Genomic DNA, 18809 nt, shown 5'->3' with positions numbered 1-18809 from the left:
GCCCCTGGGAAAGAAATTATGTTTATAGCTCTATTAGAAGAAGCCAGAAAAATCTAGAGTAGAACAAAATCTTTAAGTATATTAAACACAAAAAAGCTTGAACTGTTCACATGAGGAAGATCCATGAGTATGGAAAGAACAAGAAAATCAAAACAAAAAGAAAACTCTGGGTATGGATAAGGCACAGGAAAAAAACCTAGCAGAGTGTTTGGAATTTGAAACACAGACCATGAAGGCACCTGAAAACACAAGGCTTCTGCTGCAAAATCTTGATTCAAAGTATTGAGCTCTTTCAAACTGTGCTGCACACCTGCTTTACTCCAGAGGACAAGATGATGCATGACAGAACCTGGGCTGAGTTTCTACTAACTTTACTAGAACTTCTACTAAAGTTAGCTTAGTTTGTACTGTAAAGCTAGTTTAACACTATGTTCTTTAACCCTCTCTCCCCTTTGTTCCCTTCATCAATGCCACTGTCCCAAGAACCCTCTGTAATGCCTGTAATTCACAGAACTGAAAAAATTATTTTAAAGACATGCACAAATTCATATTTAATTCCTTCCCCCATGTTTAATATTTTAAAGGACTTTGAGTTTAGACACATGCTCCAGTGCTAGAGAAGGTCTTGTGCAGAGTGTGTTACCTTCCTAGGCAACCTTACTTAATGCCTTAAGAAGAAAAGCATCTCAGGCTTGCAAGGGAAGAATAAAGACTGATTCCAGGGGATTACCTACGAGGACAGGCTGAGGAAGTTGGGGCTGTTCAGTCTGGAGAAGAGAAGACTGTGTGGAGACCTCAGAGCAACTTTTCAATCTCTGAAGGGCCTACAAGGAGCTGGAGAGGGACTCTGTGTTAGGAACTGCAGTGACAGGACAAGGGGTAATGGGTTCAAACTGAAGGAGGAGAAGTCTAGGTTGGATGTGACAAAAAAGTGTTTTACTACAAGGGTGGTGAGACATTGTCCCAGGTTGCCCAGGGATGTGGTGGCTGCCCCAACCCTGGCAGTGTTCAAGGCCAGGCTGGATGAGCCTTGGAACAACCTGATCTAGTGAGGAGGTGTCCCTGCCCAGGGCAGGGGTTGGGACTAGATGATCTGTAAGGTCCATTGCAACCCTTAAATTCTATGATTCTATGATTACAGCAACCTTTCAAACAGATACAGAATGATGCCTCCACCACCCTAAATCCATGAGACATTGTAAACAAAATGGACAAAACCAGACAAATACCTCACTGTTGGAGCTTTCAATAAATGATCCTCCAAACATCGCAGACATCCATTCACAGCTACAGATCAGCAGTGGCTTGTGGGCCTTTATGCTTCCATCATCCAATTTAAACCTCACATCTGCCATGGGAACAAAGAAACAGGCATGCTGCAAGTCTGAGTTTATGTGAAACCATGTCTTAAGAACATATGTTTCACTTGCTAACCAATGACTTCTTTCCTTTCCCACTACCTCCACCCCAAAAACAACTCTCATGTTTCATATAGTTAAATGAAACGCCCCACTTAGGGGGATATCGGATCTTCAACACTTTGGAGAATTGGGACACTTATTTAAAGGCTGTGTGGATCCTGAGAAATTAAACTGCAGAATCCCAGGATGGAACAGTTGGCCTGAGCAACACGATAATTTTGGCGTCATCCCTCCTCTCAGAACAATGTAAGCTGTCACAGTTTTTGAAGTCTGTGAAGCGACAGCGACATGGATGAGGGAAGAATTAGTGCTCTTCCTGTTTAAGCATGTATTTACTGACCAGAAAATGTCCCTTTGCAAAGGCACTCTTTTATCCGATTAGCTTTTCTGACATGAAATGCTTTAGTAATCTCTTGGTTCATGAAGGCTTCTTTATTCATAATATTCTCCACCATCATTCGCAAATCAAATACTTCCAAGATTTCAGCAATCTGAGCCAGTCTTGTGAGGTCTTTTTCATTTTCATCCAGTTGGCCTGTGTATAAAAACTGCAAAACAGTTTTAAAAGGTCCAGCCTGCACCGATGAATCCATTTTTACCACAGTTACAGGACACATCCGATTTGAGACAGGATTCACTTGCATTTCCTTGTGCACGCTAACAAATCCCTTACCCAAGGATGACAGAGATCTTGCTGCAGAGGTTGTTTCACCAGATTCAGGTTCTACCATGTTTGAAGACTCAGTACTTTCTGGTGGGGGAATTTTAACATCAGCAGATTTCAAGGATGCCTCATCACTGTCACTATTTGTCTCGAGGTGACTTGTCAGAACATCCTTATTTGTATTTTCTTTATTATACTGTGTTTCATCTGAGTCTGGACTTTCCTCACATTCCATTAAGAAAAGGTCATAAAACTTTGAAGAGGAGGTAGCTAGGTAAATCTTGTGAGCAAAAATATAGTCCTGCTCCTGGAGAACAAACATGACATCTGCACACAGTGGGCTGTCCAATAAATATCCAGCTTCATTCATGCTCGGTACGGGACACTCGGGAATTTTGATAACTGGAGGAGGGGCTTTTGGAGGTAGGAATGGAGCCTGAAGCAAAGGTTTTTGGACCTTCTTCAAATGAGATTTCCAGAACTGCAAGTGTCTTCTGGAGATCAGGGCAGCTCTAATTGCATTGTCAAACACATCTTTAATCCCAAACTGGTCAAATACACTGGTTTCATAGTATGGTATCCCGAGTTCCTTGGCAACCTCTCTGCCTCTTTCTGGTGGCAAAATGTCTCCCCTTTTAATTGGCCTAGGGTCAAACAAAAAATAAACCTTGTCACTCACAACAACTCAAAAAACCATGGAATTTTACCAAATATTTAAGCACTAATTCTGAGATCACTATCACTCAAATGAAACAAAATATCAAATTAAGCTCACAAAGCCCTTTGGAAATCTACAATCATGATGCCACAGACTTTTAGAACAGCAGATACTCATAATTTCTTTGAAGTTTGGTGGTGTCTTTGCAATGTTACTAAACATGTAGAAATCATCTGCCAAAATGGAGTAAGCTGCCTCTCTGTTAAAGGGAAATTTACAGTAAAAAGAGTGGATAGGATACTTGAGAACTTTCACTATGTAAAAAACTTCCTAACATCTTTTACTACTCTGTCAAAATCTTTCTTTGTGCCCATTCTTTAAACTCAAATGGAAATTTTCATGGCATAAAAATGTGAGAAATATAGCTAAATATGAAATGAGAAATTATTCTTATGTTTTTTAAAGAAAATCACAGTAGCCTATGACAAAAGTGTAAGTGAACGTACACTTCAAGAGATGGGCTTGTTTTGGCTGTAGAAGCATTATGTGGGAACTCATGAATTTTCAGAGCAGTTCTAGTACATAATGTCGGGTAAATAAACCAGTAAAAAGTCTGGGCTAGGATCCATTTTCCCAGCAAAAAAAATCATCTCACCAGAAGACACGACCCAACAGTGCGTTCTCTGAGCATACCATATTGGGCAGACACAAGCTGGCACAGCCTGAGCACACCCCAGACAACAGCTTGCTCTAGTTGCCAGCTAATAACTAGTTCAGGTGGCAGAAGTCTGTGCTAGACACAAAGAGAACTGATCCAAACTTTATTGATGGTGAAATCAGGAAGGAGGACTAGGGCAAAGAAGAGTTTTGAACAAGAAGATATCCTTTAAAGAGTCAACCAAAACGCCTAGCCCACCCACTCAATGAAGAAATGTTTAACAAACCAACCCATGAAAATCATATTGCCAAGTCAAGAATCTGAATGCACTGCAAAGCTTTCTAAGAGCCCACAAAGTATTCATTCAGTCTCTTTGTGGAAATTGGTTACAATACAGTCTTTAATTACACAATCATGAATATTATTTCTGTGAATCTGGTCTCATTCAAACTCTCAGAAAAGAAGGAAATTAGAAGCAAGCAGATAATTGTGGCACTGTTTTGCCCAAACATACCAATGCTTGTCTTTTGAATCTGCAAAAAACAAAGCTTCTCCAGAAGGACCCCAAAATCTTTTAATCTCAGAACCTTTAAAAAGTTTAATTTGCAATCATTTTATTTTCTACCAGGATCTAGGATTATATTTTAAAAAAACCCTGAGAATTAAGAAAACCTGAGTCAAATTTGTCAGTTTAAAACTACCTGACGGTAGTGACAGGGTAGGACACAATACACATGCTTAGATGGAGAAAGACATATATGAAAACCTTCAGTAATCATTATGATCTCCATCTTATTGTAGGATTTAGGCACCCAAACAAGTTTAGCTGTCCAATGTGCAAAATATATTGTGGGAAATGTAACAACTGCATGTGTTAAAGAACTAACCAAGACAACAGAATTCAAAAAGAAAGCAGATATATTCTTATCAGACAAAACAAGGAAACTAGGCTCTAAAATTTCTCTTTTGAAAGTGTTGCATCTGATTACTCAAGGGATTTCTCTAAATCCTTACTTTTGTTTAAATGTTACCTTGCCAAAGGCCGTCTGGCTCTGTTAACAGCCTCCAGATCTGCGTAGCGGAGATCTAGTTGGCAGCCCACCAGGATGACAGGTGTGCGAGGACAGAAGTGCTTGATTTCTTGATACCACATTGTTTTCACATGATTCAGGGAATTAGGATTAGCAATTGAAAAGCACAGAACAACTACATCGGACCTGGAAAAGCAACAAGAAAATACCAGATTAAAATCCCACCAATGAATTTTGCTGCGGTTTCACCTCGTTTCGTCACTAGCCCACTCTGCTCTTTGACAAATGTGCTGACCCCTGGATGTCAGAATACAAGCTGTTCGTGCAGAGGTTTGATAGAAGCTACACATTTCACCCCAAAAGCATGAGAGCACAAAGCCATGTACCTAGGGAGCACTGCTCCTCTAAGCTGGGACATCCCTGCAAGCATGAGCAGAACACTAAGAAGAGAGGTAGGGCTTTCCATTCCCTGCTTTTACACAGCAGTCACTTGCAGGCTGTCATTGCTCAAGAAATAATTCTGCTGACAGGACATCTAAATTGCAGTTCAAAGATCACTGGTGTTTAGGAATTAGAGATGAGTTATGCAAAACTTCAGAGCAGCCACACAGGCACCCAGATCACTTCTGAACTTGTCATGGAGAAATACCTTTACTGCACTGTTCTAGGTACTGAGGTGTCTCCTTTGCAATGTGCTCTGCACAGCAAATTTTTAACATCTTTAATAAATAATCTGTTAGATGGGAAAACTACTGCCAAGTGAACACTTCTGCAGTATCAGCAAAAATATACATTATGGTGATATTAAGGTCAGTGTAGAAAAGGAGAGTGGCTTAAATTAGAGTAAGCATGACAATATTTGAAAACTTGTAAAGTATTTTAAGAAAACAGAAAAAACCTCACTAAATATACTTGCTCAATAAATGGTAAGTATGAGGATTAAGGCTGACAGTTCATCCACTAACCACCACCTCACTCTTGTTAGAGCTAGCACCCTAAGGCAGAGAAATGATTGAATACTTGTCTCAGGGCATTCCGAACTCAGGGCAATTTCATTATTTATAAGCTGGGATGGGCTGTTAAAAGCAGTTCTCAAGCTCTTGGGTCTGTCATGGGGAAAAAAAAAAAGGAAAGAAAAAAAAGTTGAATTGAAACTTGAGAAAAATTGAGAAGGGACATTTTGAAGAAGCAACTTATTGCTACAGAATTGTCAGCAGGGTAAGCTCAGCAATTCTACATCTATCTCACTTCTACCATTCTTTAATTTAGCACCAATGTGTTATGTCTACAGTTTGTGTAATGTATAGAGCAGCAGCAGTGAATCTTAACATTCACCTTCTAAATAATGAAATACCTCCCCAGCACTGCTGCTTCCTACATCCCACTGAGGGCACAGATATATCCACAGCAAGATCGTTTCCAACGCTCGCTGTGTACGGTACAGCTACTGCTGCGAGCATAAATTCATGGCAAGAGAAATGCACCTGCTCCAAATATCCATCTTATGTAAACTGCAACGTATCTGTCACACCTGGAAACAAGGCCTCGTCCAACTGCAAAGTTATCTAGTAAATAGTGACGTGCTGAGCAGCTAGTACACTGCTCTGCTATGCAGCTGAAGCAAACACCCTTTAAACTCAAACTTGCTCTATTCAGGGTCAGGTAAGGGTAAAAGCTAGACCCCAGCAGACATTTGCTTAACTCCCACAAAGAGATACCAATGCACAGCTAAGATACAAAAAATGAAATCTGTGTTACATATACTCTAATAGGGTCAACTGTTGTTTAATTCACAACCATCATGACTGCTGGAGTGGCAAGCGTTGGCTGTCTGGCTGCTCCTAACTATAACTAAGCATCTTAAAGAGAGACAGACTATCTTGCTTCCTTCAGAAATTAATACCTAAGCCAAGCAATTGCACTCATGAGTACCCAACCTTCCTGACTTTACAAGCCACAAGCCACAAATCACATCTCTCAGAAAACCAAAAGGAAACAGAACTCCAGCAGGTATTCACAGGCTGGAGGTAACAGCTGCCACAGCTGCCTGATGCTGGGCTGGGCACTGAGCTGGACTCCTGAGAGGGCCAAGGGTGATCTGTTTCCCTGGACAGGGCACACCCAGACTATCCAGCACAGCCCTGCATGTGTTATAGTCCTTGCCAAGGGAGTCTCATGGTTTTTTTGCATGTGGTTCTTGAGCAACTCATCACCTCTGACCTTCCCTGGGCAACTGTAAAACAGAGTTGAGTAAGCTGGGTTCTTCACCCAAAACTGTGTTAAAACCTGGACTTCCCCATAAAATGAAGATTCCTGTGAGTTCTGTACTGAACAGGGAGAAAGAAATGATTCTGTGCCATAAAGAGGATGGATGGAAAATCACTGAGTAGTGGCAGAGTTCACACACTGAACCAGCGTCTCAGCTGGGTCTGCTACCTCACAGAACACAGCCACTCTCTCATAATAAATTAAGTTTTCATTCAAGTCATAAGCATGATTTGCACTCTTAGTACAAACCAGAGACATAAATATATGAGGAAGATTAACCACCTACATAGAACTGTGAACATTTGGGGAAAAATGTCCTTTGGAAACTTTAATTAAAATACCTACAATTCTTTGTCATGTCAGAGGCACATTTACAGCTTGCTAACACTGCAGTATAAAGTTTGGTTTGACATTTGTTCAGAAAAGCCAGAATTTGTCAGCTTAAAACAATGCATTAACATTTCCAAAACATTAAAAATTTACCAGTGTTATTTTAATATTCTCAGGGAATGTAAAAGGATAGGATTCTAAAACAGAGACCTAATTTATTGCCATTTTTGTGTGGTTACCTTTTGTGTTGGTTACTTGGAGAATGAGAGAGGATGAATCAGGTTTACTTCTGCTTTCTTCCTTTTCTCTGCAGTAATATATTCACAAATACAAGCTGCAGTTACTCTAAAACCAAAATTTCACAGCCATTTCCCAGTAATATGCAGGAACAACTCAAGCAACATTTCCATAACTGTGAATAACAAAAAGTGCTTTATAGAATCATAGAACAGCTCAGGTGGGAACAGACCTTAAAGGCCAACTTCTTCCAATCCCCTGCCAGGGGCAGAGGCACCTTTTGCTAGACCAGGTTCTCAAAGCTCCATCCAGCCTGGCCTTGAACCCTTCCAAGGATGGGGCATCCACAGCTTCACTGGGCAACCTGTGCTAGTGCCTCACCACCCTCACAGTAAAGAATTTCTTTCACTTTAAATCCCCTTTGCCCCGTTGCTCTTGTAAGAAGTCCTTCTCCAGCAAATGCTCTAGAACTTCTCCATCACATTCCTCCTAGATCACCATCCAACGGAGATAGGCCACAGATAAGGCACTGTGTGCATTCACCTGTGTTAAATACTACAAATGTATATACTGCACATACTGTTATTTGATACTGAAGCATTGCAAGAAACAAGCACTAGAAATAACTCAGCAAACAGAAATGGTAGCTTGGATAGCAAACACATTGTCTTGTAGATTCTGTGGAACACGTTGAAAATGCATAACTGGTTTGTTCCTATATTCTACATTTTCGCAGGTTTATCAGAAGAAATTGCAAATAATCTGTTCTTATTATTTGAACTTCTGAACATACTTAAGCATCAGCAAAACTCCTAACTTCTCTGTGACTTGCTCTAGCAAGTCTAGCAAGGAGCCACCAGTGAAACACTGCATTACCAGTGGAAGAAAACAGGTTTCTTTTACTCACTGGGGCTCCAAACAGGTTTCTTTCTACTCACTGGGGCTCCAAACAAGGAAGCACACAATGTAGATGTGTGGGACTTGGTTAGTGAAAAGGGGAGCAGATTCTCTCAGCTGCAGGCAAATCAACCATAACTCACATGTTTGTCACTTCCTGGCTGACCAGACTCCTGCACTGGAGTCTCACATTAAAGCATAAAAGCAGTGTAAGAGTATTTAAAATGTTTCTCTTGGAGTCACAGAAGTAATTCTTAATGCAAAATAGACACATCTGAAGTCAACCCAACTTGGTCTAAACATAGCTATAGCCTTCCTAATGGAGGCTCCTGTGGGCAAAGAAAGAACCTTACCACTATTTAGAGAAGCAATCCATCTACCTAACATAGGTACTACCTCAATGCAGTCAGTAATATTTCCCAAACTTGGATAAGAAGAACTTTTGATAGAAGCAACTACCCTTTTTTAGACTTCAGAGGATGAAAAAAACCCCTCTAGGACAGCCAAATCTCTGGCAAGAATGAGCACATGGTGTGCTGCCACCCTGTGAGCTCCTGGCGTGTGAGTTATGCACTGCAAGACCATCCTAGTCACTGCTAAAAACCAAGCAGTGTAGCACTGACAAAGACAACTTTAAATTGCCAACCTCAAGCTTCAGCAGCACTGGAGTTACAGGCAACATCTGGAAGTTTCTGTGCAGTCAGTGCAATGAGGAACTCAGGAGGCAGGGGGGAAGCAGTGTATTTGCAATGTAACAAGCCTTTCTGAGGATGCTATTAGAAGCAGCAGAGAAGTAAATGTTTCATGTTCTTTAAAGCTGTTTTCTAGAGCTGTTTTGTGTAATATAGCAGTCCATGGGTTTGGCACTGAGATTTTGAAAGACTCATCTGCTTGCATGCTATGTGTGTTCCAGAGCTGGTGCAACAAGATGCACTGCAGATGTACCTACACACCACACTGCAGATCCAATTCTCAACGAGAAACTGCCACATATTTTCCATCTTCACTAACACTATTATTTCAGACAGAACTTCACGGAAGCAGCAATATTATATGATACCTCATACAGTCCATGGCAAGTATATTTCAAAGTTTAATGTTTTATAGTCTGAATCTGGAGTTATAAACTGCAGACACACTAAGGTGGGTTTACATCCCATTAAAGAAGCAGGCTGTCTTCTGAGGTGTACACACTGCATTAGCATTACCTGGGAAGAAGTTGTTCCCTCTAGGCTGTAGTTTAAAAGCTACTGGGGAAAACTGCTGTATGCATTGCTGGGTCTGTGTAAGAGGTATCATTAGCCATACAGTCATGGAATAATACTGTTGGATTTAGACAGGGGAAGAAATAAAGCTGCCAGGAATACAAAATGTGAAGAGGAGATATCTGTGATCTGAAAACCAAGACAAGGAGTGAGAAAGAGGAAAAAGAGTAAGACTGAACTGTATATTGCTATGCGATATACTCATCTTTCTAGAGGACAACCACCTACTTTGTTTTAGAGAGCTTAAATGAGACACAAGAGTTAAATCTGACAGAATCAGTTTTAGAATAGACAAATTATAGTTTGGTTGACAAGAAATCTGCTGCATGTATTTAATCAAGTCAAACTTTAAGAATAGATTTAGCAGAGATGGAGAAAAAAAACCCAGAGGATTTTTCCTATTACAGTCTTTATTTTTCCCTATTTTTAGACATCATCCTTTTCTGAGAAGCAAGGTTGAAACAAGCAAGTCCATCAGAATTTTACAGAGCAAACAATTTAGTAGCGGTTCATCCAAATCGTTAGACACTCTTGACTTCACCAGAACTGCTGATTCTTAGACATCTATTTATCAATACAAAGTTGCTTTGCTTTTACTCCTTCTGCTCTAATTTGTTTCCTGACACACTTCTCATAATTTTCCCAAGATTTCTCAGAGATCTACATTGCAGCTGAACTTATCCCACTTGAGACCAGAATCTGACAAGAGCATTATCTGCTGTCTACCTGCATAGTCCTTCAACCACCTGCAGGGAAAGATTGTGTAGGGCAGCAGCCTGAGTCCAAGTACTAGCTCCTAAGTTCCCAAACAAAGTAGGTTCAGGCAATAGAAGGCCATGTAAGAATTAATTTGAGAATCTCATTTATGGCTGAACAAATCCCTGCTACAACTCCATGTCAATCCAGATCGAGTTTGAAGAGGGAGATTCACTCAGTTACACAACATTTTTCATGCATGCATCTCACCAAGCTCAGAAAAAAGAACTGTGCAGATAAGCAAGGCTTTTATGTGGGCTCAGTTTACAGCAAATGCAGTCGCAGCCATCACATGAAATGAAAAGAAATTCATTAAGGGACTGGTGAGTACAACAAAATGACCTGAAGACACAGGAGTTATGTGCACGCATCCAAAACAGATGAGGGGCTAGGAAAACTACGATGCAGGGGATGCCTGGTAGGTGAAGAACTGAAGATATCCATGTAAGGCAGGGCAAGACCATGCAGCTCCCTGGATGTGAGCAGGAGAATCAATTAGCTCTATACTTTACCAACAGCAGTGAAGCTTCCTAAGTATTGGTGTAATGTGTGAAACTGTCAAAATGCCCTGAAATACATTCAGATGTTGTGGTGAGTAGCATGCAGAGCTAGTTCTGGACTTTCTGTAATGTCATTTTCAGTAGAAACCCAAAATAATAAAAAGAAGAAGAAAAAGCTACCTTTAAGAAAGTTGCGTATTTCAAGACTGTGCTTCAAAAGTGGAGTTTTCCCATACGTTCCTTACAAACAATACATCATTTTTACATGCTAAGCATTTTAAAATCTCTCAAGTGTCCTTTGAAGTACTCACGGGAAAACACTGATGCATTTACAGACCGTGAAAAAAAATTTGATACCACAAATAGCTATTAAAATGCTTCATTTTCCATTGCAGAAGCATGTAAGAACTCCAGAAGCCTGGCTAGCAATAATGCTAAAAAGAATGGCCAAGCTGTGTGGCACTAGGTGACAAGAGGAAAGCAAAGTAAATCTAATTTAAAGGACAGCTTACAGAGTCTTGGAATTTGGTTTGCTTTATTGCTGACTATAAGAAGGAAATTCACATGTAATTCTCGTTCAACATTTACATAAAATTCCATCTTAGTGCTATTTTGCCAACAGACTCAGGAAAACTCTCTTTGGAATCAGGTATATAATACAGTCACCATAATATACCAGTGTATGCCTTTTTCCCTTTCCAGGAGCAGAGAACTCAAGCATTTTTAACACAGGAATAAAAGTTCTATGATAAACAGAATTCTAGAGACAGTTAACTGAGGCTGAAGTAGTGAACTATTCTGTGTATCACATGCAAAATCAGGGTTTATGAAAGTAAGACAAAGCCCGAGATCAACAGAGAAGGATGAAAGAAAATGCTAAAGCAGGGAAGGCACAGAGCTAGCTGAAACATATCCGATCACCCTGAGGCAAACACCAAACCTCGCAATATTGCACAAAGGAACTGAGAAGAACATAGCTAAAAATGCTTTTGTAAGACATATCATCTGTCCAGAGAAGAGCAACGAGGCTGGTGAAGGGACTGGAGCACAAGTGCCATGAGGAGAGGCTGAGGGAGCTGGGGGTGTTCAGCCTGGAGAAGAGGAGGCTCAGGGGAGACCTTCTCACCCTCTGCAACTCCCTGACAGGAGGTTGGAGTCAGGTGGGGGTTGGTCTCTTCTCCCAGGCAACCAGCAGCAGGACAAGAGGGCACAGACTCAAGCTCTGCCAGGGGAGGGTTAGGTTGGATATTAGGAAGAGATTTTTTATGGAGAGAGTGATCAGGCATTGGAATGTGCTGCTCAGGGAAGTGGTGGATTCACCATCCCTGGAGGTTTTCAAGCTGAGACTGGATGTGGCACTTAGTGCCATGGTCTAGTGACCACGGTAGGGTTGGACTCAATGGTCTTGGAGGTCTTTTCCAACTCGGTTGACTCAATGATTCTATGATTCTATGAACATGCTGTTTCTTTACAGAGAACCAACTAACTTTCACCAAAGACACTGAAAAATAATGAGTTAAAGAAAAAATGAACCATTTCTTTACTCCCAGCCCATTCTAAAAAAAAAAAACCCCTCAGGAACCAATGATCAATCCGAAAATATATTGAGTTTATAAGAAGTAAGAAGAGAGTTAGTTAAAACATCATATGTAGAAGAAAAATATTTCCAGGTAGTGAAGGGATCTAAGGATGGAACGGAAAAAAAAGAAAAAAGAAAAAAGAAAAGGGAGAGTCAAAGCTTGGTCTCAAAATTCATTAAAAGCAAGATTCCTTCTAAGAACTGCTGAAGAATGTGGATAGGAAGAAAGGCAGGTTAAAATCCCGAGAAGATGGAAGAATAATAGGGTTTGGTTTGCATCCAGTATGAGAGTGACTTCTGAAATCACGCAAGACACAGAAACAGGACATTAGGAGATGCTAGATGCATCTCTTTCTCTGTAGAGAAGCCATGGACTTCCATGTTTTTTGTTTCCTTTGGGCTATCACCAAAACCAGCCTCCTTCTCTTTCTTAATTTAAATAAAATTATTGAGAAATTTTAACCGGTAAGTAGATGTCACAAAGTCATTGAGAAGAACCCAGTTTAAAACAGTCGTAACTGGTCATGCAGAGTGTTTTCCTTAGTCTGACATATGTATGCAGAAACCCAGACTGAGCTCCTGAGACCCTTGGAGCAGAAAACAGCACAGTAAATCCACCTAGTATCTGTTCACAAAGAAATAATTCACTAAGATCAAGATTTTGACAGAAAGACACTTCCCAGGCTTATCATTTCCAAAAGATTTTGATGTTACCTTGCAGCATTTTAGGACAGAGCCCAAACACCCTCTTCCCACCCAGCCCCTGATTTAGGAAAGCAAGGCAAAATGGAAAATGATGTGATACTGCAAATAACAACTGACACATACTGTTCCACTCCAGTCAAGGAAGGCTTTAAGCATTAGAGGTGTCCTTCTATTATAGATGGATTACATATACATCAAGTTGAGCCTCAGGCCCCACCAGCAGTCACTTGGAACATACCTTTTTTAAGAAGGAAGGATTCCTATCAGAAATTCCATAGCAATCCTCTTCTACTTACAATATGGAACTACGGTGAGATGTAGAGAATAATAGTAGATCTGCATTAATTTCACTGGTTTAGGCATATGCTTATATATACTTACATATATAAAGCATATACTTTCCCATCAACTGACTGAAAAAGCCTCGAATGTTAATGTATATAACGAAAGAAGAAAAATCTAGTGCATACACACACCATATCAGAATGAAATTACTTGAGAAAGCTGTCTCTGAATCTCTTTGTTTATCCTAGTCTTTCTTGCGGTCGATGTAAGTCAAACTCAAAAGAGAAAAAAATCATAATACACATATGTGTATTTACAGGATTTCTTCAGGATTACATGATGAAGAACCTGAATAGCTTATAAACCACTGTAAAGTGGATGGGAAGACTCACAAATTTGGGTAGCCGAAGATGATACAAAGATACCACATATCACTTTTTTTGTGGCAGCAAAGCATAGCAAAAGGAAGCAGCCAAGGTGAGAGACATCTGAAAATAACTGGATTCTCCATCAGCTGATCCTTTGCTAACAAAGCAAAAGACTGTCCTGTGTCTGCTAAGCACTGCTGCTGTAAAGACACATCTCTGATCATCCCTTCCAACCCGTGACACTAATGGCTTGTGAGAGGCACGTGGAAGGTGAAGAATTATCCTAACATAAAAACAAGGACAGCAGGACTGCAGGGGAATGTGTGGTCTTGGGATCACAAAGCACTTCTGAGACCTTGGACCTTCTCTGAAGAAGGGAGGGGAGATGCTGACCCCTTCTCAGCTTAGGCATAGGTGCTGAGTGACAGAGGGCACTGATCTAACTAAAGGCAAACCCAGTACTCAACCTTGTGAAGTCACTCACCTTGCCCTAATCTCACTGAATTTATTGAATACAAATATCACTTTATATCAAAGCTACCTGGGTTTTGTTTTCATAGAAATATCATCATTATTGTCCTTTAAGTAAAAGAAACAGAAACCAAAATACCCCTAAAGAGATGGGCAGAAGTCTTCAAATATCAGTGATAAACCCCCATTCTCATGGACCCTTTTCAGCATCATTTGGAAGGTATTTTTTTAGGGATTCAGTTACATTGAAGTAACTAGTTAAGGGAATTGTAGTTACACAGAAGAAGCCAAATGCATGTGTTCCTCTGTGTACACACAATATCCACAAGGCTTATGAAATCCATTCACAGCAGAGGAAATACTCTGAACATATTTTAAGAGGCTCTGTCAGCAATCTCACAGCAAGAGTCATTCACATTTGTAAGTCATGAGGAAAAAGCTGTTTTCTATCCATGCTGTATGAACAGATTTTGTTTGGTCTACAGCTTATATTTAAGTTGCAAGTAAATAAATCATCCTGGCTGAATTAGCTGACAAATCCCATCCACGGTATTAAAAATAAATATTTGATTGAGACTGAATTAACTCTTTGCAGATTTGTGCTCCTGTTTACACATACTAGAGCTGCATGTAAAAAAACCCAACAAAACAATGCAGGATACATAGGCTATTTATCAAATTATCCAAACATGTTTACCTGAAAAAAAATAAAAAAGAAAAGGATGCAAAAGGCAAAACAAAAGTGCAAGCCAGCTTCTAGAATGATTTTGAACATGATGATATGTTGACACTCTCATTCAAAACCAGATTGGACATGAGGATGGAGGATAGTGAATCCTGACAAGTTGAAATGTAAATTAAGATGTTTTCTTCTCTTTACACATGCCTCCTAGAGAAACTGCTACAGAATAACAACTCCTGCTTTAAATGAAGTTCCCACCTTCCCTGCAGGCTTAGAGAATACAATAGCAGTGACTGGGAGCTGGAAATCAATACACAAATCATAACAAAGACATGGTCATTTTACAACATTTTAGAATGATTTTGCACCAAATGAAACCCTAGGGGAGAATATCAATAAACAACTGGAATCACACACTGCCTAAGCTGAACTGGATACTTCCAAAACTAAAGCACACACTTTCAGGGAAAAAAACCCAAACATGTTGTGCTGTAAAACTGCAGCAAATATTTCCACAAGTCCCTCCAGCCACAGCCCCCTCACTCCCTCAAGCTGCCAGGAACTGTTTCCCAAAGCTCCCAGAGGATTGTGACTCTTAAACTAAACACCACACAGCAGAATGCAAGCTGATCTCACTCTCCACACTCCCATTTTAAAGGATGGCAGAAGAAACATTAACTACTCCATCCGCAGTGGCATTTAAATGTTCCTCTCTTTCCATCATACAAAAATAGTGGAGAACAGATACCTTTTATCATTCTCCTTTCATGTTTCTATCTGTGAAAAATAAAGAGTTAAGAAGGATTTATCTTTGCTGCAGGTCCTGTTAACTGTTCGCCCTGTCATCTACAGTATAATCCATTTATCTAATATTTTCTAAACCTGTATGGAGCAATCTTTCCCAATGATCAGCAGGTGAATTAATGAGCTGCTGGTTCTTGTTACACCCTGTTCAGGACAAATAGAGGTCTTGATTGAGTGTTTGTTGTAATAAGCCTTCCCCTGCATAAGGGGCATATGCATAAAATTTGTTGAATGGAACCAAAGGGTTATATTATTGTATGATCCTTCAGACAGTCAAAACAAGGGGCACTTGTAGGCATAGCCTTGAGCAGGTTGACACAAAATACACCTTTCAGTGTACTGCAAGATTTGACACAGCTGATCAGACTGTAGATCAACGTACAGAGGTGATTTAAAAATCAATTCCTGTAAATGTGAACGTTCAACACTGAAAATCTTTTTAAAATGCTAGACCAGACAGAATACTAAACAATTTATTTTAAATGCAGCATTAATACCTTTCAAAACAACAAAGTACCTAATCAGTGCTTACAATCACAAAATTTTACAACTGAAATTCTGTTTATAAAGTAGTTTCTTTAGAGTTGCCAGTTATTTTCTGCACTAACAGACTTGCAGAAAAACCACTAACAGGACAGCAGGTTTCCAGAACAGCCTTCTAAAGTTAATTAGGGTATAGCAAACCTCATTCTACACAACTTCAGTTCTGCTAACATCACAACTGAATCACTCTGTTCATATGCTTAATCCAAGAGATCTCAAGTTATTCACATCCTCCTTGGCATCTGCAGGATTAGAATCTAAGTATGTTGTTTCCTCCCTCACCCATCCTGTCAGTAAATGTGGGATCAGAGTTCAGAACATGGCTGATTCTGTCCTCCTAATCTCCAGTAATCTTCTCAGTGACACACTATCTGCTGCAGAATATCAGGAGGCCACATCAAAGTGGAACAGTTAGTGGAAACATTAAGTTACATCCAAATTTATCAATGCAGGCTCCATATCCTGCCAAAAGGGAAAACTGAATCTATTCACACACTCAAGTAGCACTAAACATTAAAGTCAGTCTTGCCTCAAAGTCAGTAACTTCTCTCACAGTTTATTTACAAAAGGGATAGGTTGTGTAGCCCAGATGTGTTGCTACTTTACCTCCTGACAGACAATCCCAGGTAATTCATGACTCTGTGAAAACTCAGCCAGCACAATGCTGTACAAAAAGGAGGATTTGTACAAACCATCGTACAGAATTCTACACTGAAAATGTAATGGGTGGAGTTGACCAACAGAACCCTCTGCAGTGGTTCTCAGGTGTAGAGAACAGAAAAGACCATCCTCCTTCAAAGTCACTTGTGTCATCAGGCAGCACAGAGAGAAGAAAAACAGCAAGACAGTACATTTTGGCAACGTGGAATACAAATCTGGGACCAACAGTCTACAAAGGGTGTTACCAGCTGGAAAAAAAAGAAGTAACTGCCTAAGAAAGTCTGCTCACCTGCAATGACTGAGGCAGATATGAAAAGGTTCTAAAAAAATTCAACATGTGTGACAACTGAGACCTCACTCAAAAGCCAGCTATGAAAATATGTCCAACACCCACCTTCAGCCCAGTTTTTGCCTAACACAGCTGTTCTGCTGTCTGTACTGCCACAAGGCCAGATCTAATCAAACAAACAAGAAAGACTATCACTGGCTTCAGTTCTTGTTGAAACTACATTGAAGTTATACATGTTTACTGCATTGATTTTAATTCTGGGGGTTATTTTAGAATTCTCAGTGAACAGACTCATGAGCAGACATATTTATGGAAGAAAAACCTTTCCTTTCCTGAGCTTTAATTAAGAAACTGCAGGAGAGCCTCCTCTTTTGTCAAATTGGCTCTGCTCTCAAGAGGTTAGCTGCCCATTCAACACCACATGCTTCAATAAAATAAATATTTCATTATGCAAGAGTGATATTTCTCAATACCTCTCCTTGTTAGTTGTTTGTAAGACAATTATATCATACACTGCTTACACAGGAAGGGAATGCTGACATTCAGTTTTATAAAACTACAAGCTTATTTTGGGGGATGTTCTTTAAAATGCCAAATAGGACACCAGTTGTTGACAGAGCTTAGCAGGTTGTTCAAGGAAATGTAGCGTAGTAAAACTATGCTGCTTTTTAAATATTTATATCTTTTTAATCCTTGCAGCAGATAATCCTCTTTGCAGTGGGCAGGAACATGAATACCCGTGATTGTTTTTAAGTCCTTCCTTTTCAAAATTCAGGTTTGCAGTTTATTTCTGCCCTAAAATTTTACTCCAAGTATTTCTGACAATTTGCTTGAATCAATTTACCTTCCGTAAGCAAAGCGCCTGTCTTTGTGGTGGTCCCCAAATGTATCCCACAGCCTGAGAGAAACACTCACTTCATCCACAACATCTCTTGAGCGTTCAAGGACCTAGAACAGAACACACATGACATTCTATCCCTCTATCAGACAAGCACATTTCTCATTTGCCCCACAGAAGGTCTAAAGCATACTAGGTCAAAAGTCTATTCCGTTTAGCTTTTGCCAAATGTTCTATTGCATAAAACAGGCAGAATATGCATCTTCCTAAAAATAGATTTCATACAAAAATTACTTTAGAACGAGAGGTGAATCAGAGCATGGCTACAGTAGAGATCACCCATAAAATACTTGTGAGCTCATTGCTGCATCCTGACAGAGTAAGGCATGCCCATAAATAATAGTACCACCTCACAGCATGTGCTCCACATTTTGTACACCTGCAGTCCTTACCTCTTGGCAGACACGGTACTGATCAATGGCCCAGACAGTTGGTACGTGAGTTGCCAGCAGCTGATACTGAGTCAAGGTTGTATTGCAGGCTCTTGCACAGATTAGACGAGTCTTTCCCACTGCATTATCTCCAACCACCACACACTTGATAGTTTCAACGTTGGGTCTTTCGTAGTCCATGTCAATGTCCATTTATCAAAAACTGTAACAAGACAGTTAAACTTGTTTTCTACTACTGTGCAAAACCAATGCTATTTAGAATCAGAGCCTTTTACTTGCACTGCTTGAATGATGCCTGAAGAGGACAAACTCTTAAGGAAAACCTTGTAGTAAACTGTACCAAAGTAAGCTAGCCAGTCCTTTAAATACCACTCAGTTATGCAAATGCACAACTATTTTGACCGCAGTTGGTTTATGCTGTTCACATGCTATTTTCACTTTGGTTTCT

General features: G+C 40.0%; 1 protein-coding gene across 1 annotated transcript; it reads right to left on the bottom strand.

Annotated features, from left to right (window-relative positions):
- Positions 1-1229: 1229 nt before the first annotated feature.
- RHOBTB1 (Rho-related BTB domain containing 1) lies at positions 1230-18553 on the bottom strand (the record flags this gene model as incomplete). The annotated part of the gene is made up of 5 exons (XM_009070357.1): positions 18362-18553; positions 17916-18019; positions 4433-4618; positions 1762-2729; positions 1230-1348 (listed from the first exon to the last, which is right to left on the bottom strand). Coding segments are annotated over exons 1-5 (1569 nt in total), but the record flags the coding sequence as incomplete, so codon positions are not given.
- Positions 18554-18809: the final 256 nt, after the last annotated feature.

The sequence above is a fragment of the Acanthisitta chloris genome, unplaced genomic scaffold (assembly GCF_000695815.1).
Source record: "Acanthisitta chloris isolate BGI_N310 unplaced genomic scaffold, ASM69581v1 scaffold37262, whole genome shotgun sequence".
NCBI lineage: Eukaryota > Metazoa > Chordata > Aves > Passeriformes > Acanthisittidae > Acanthisitta > Acanthisitta chloris.
The sequence above is the reverse complement of the archived record's forward strand: the minus strand, read 5'-3'. Positions and strand labels throughout refer to the sequence as shown.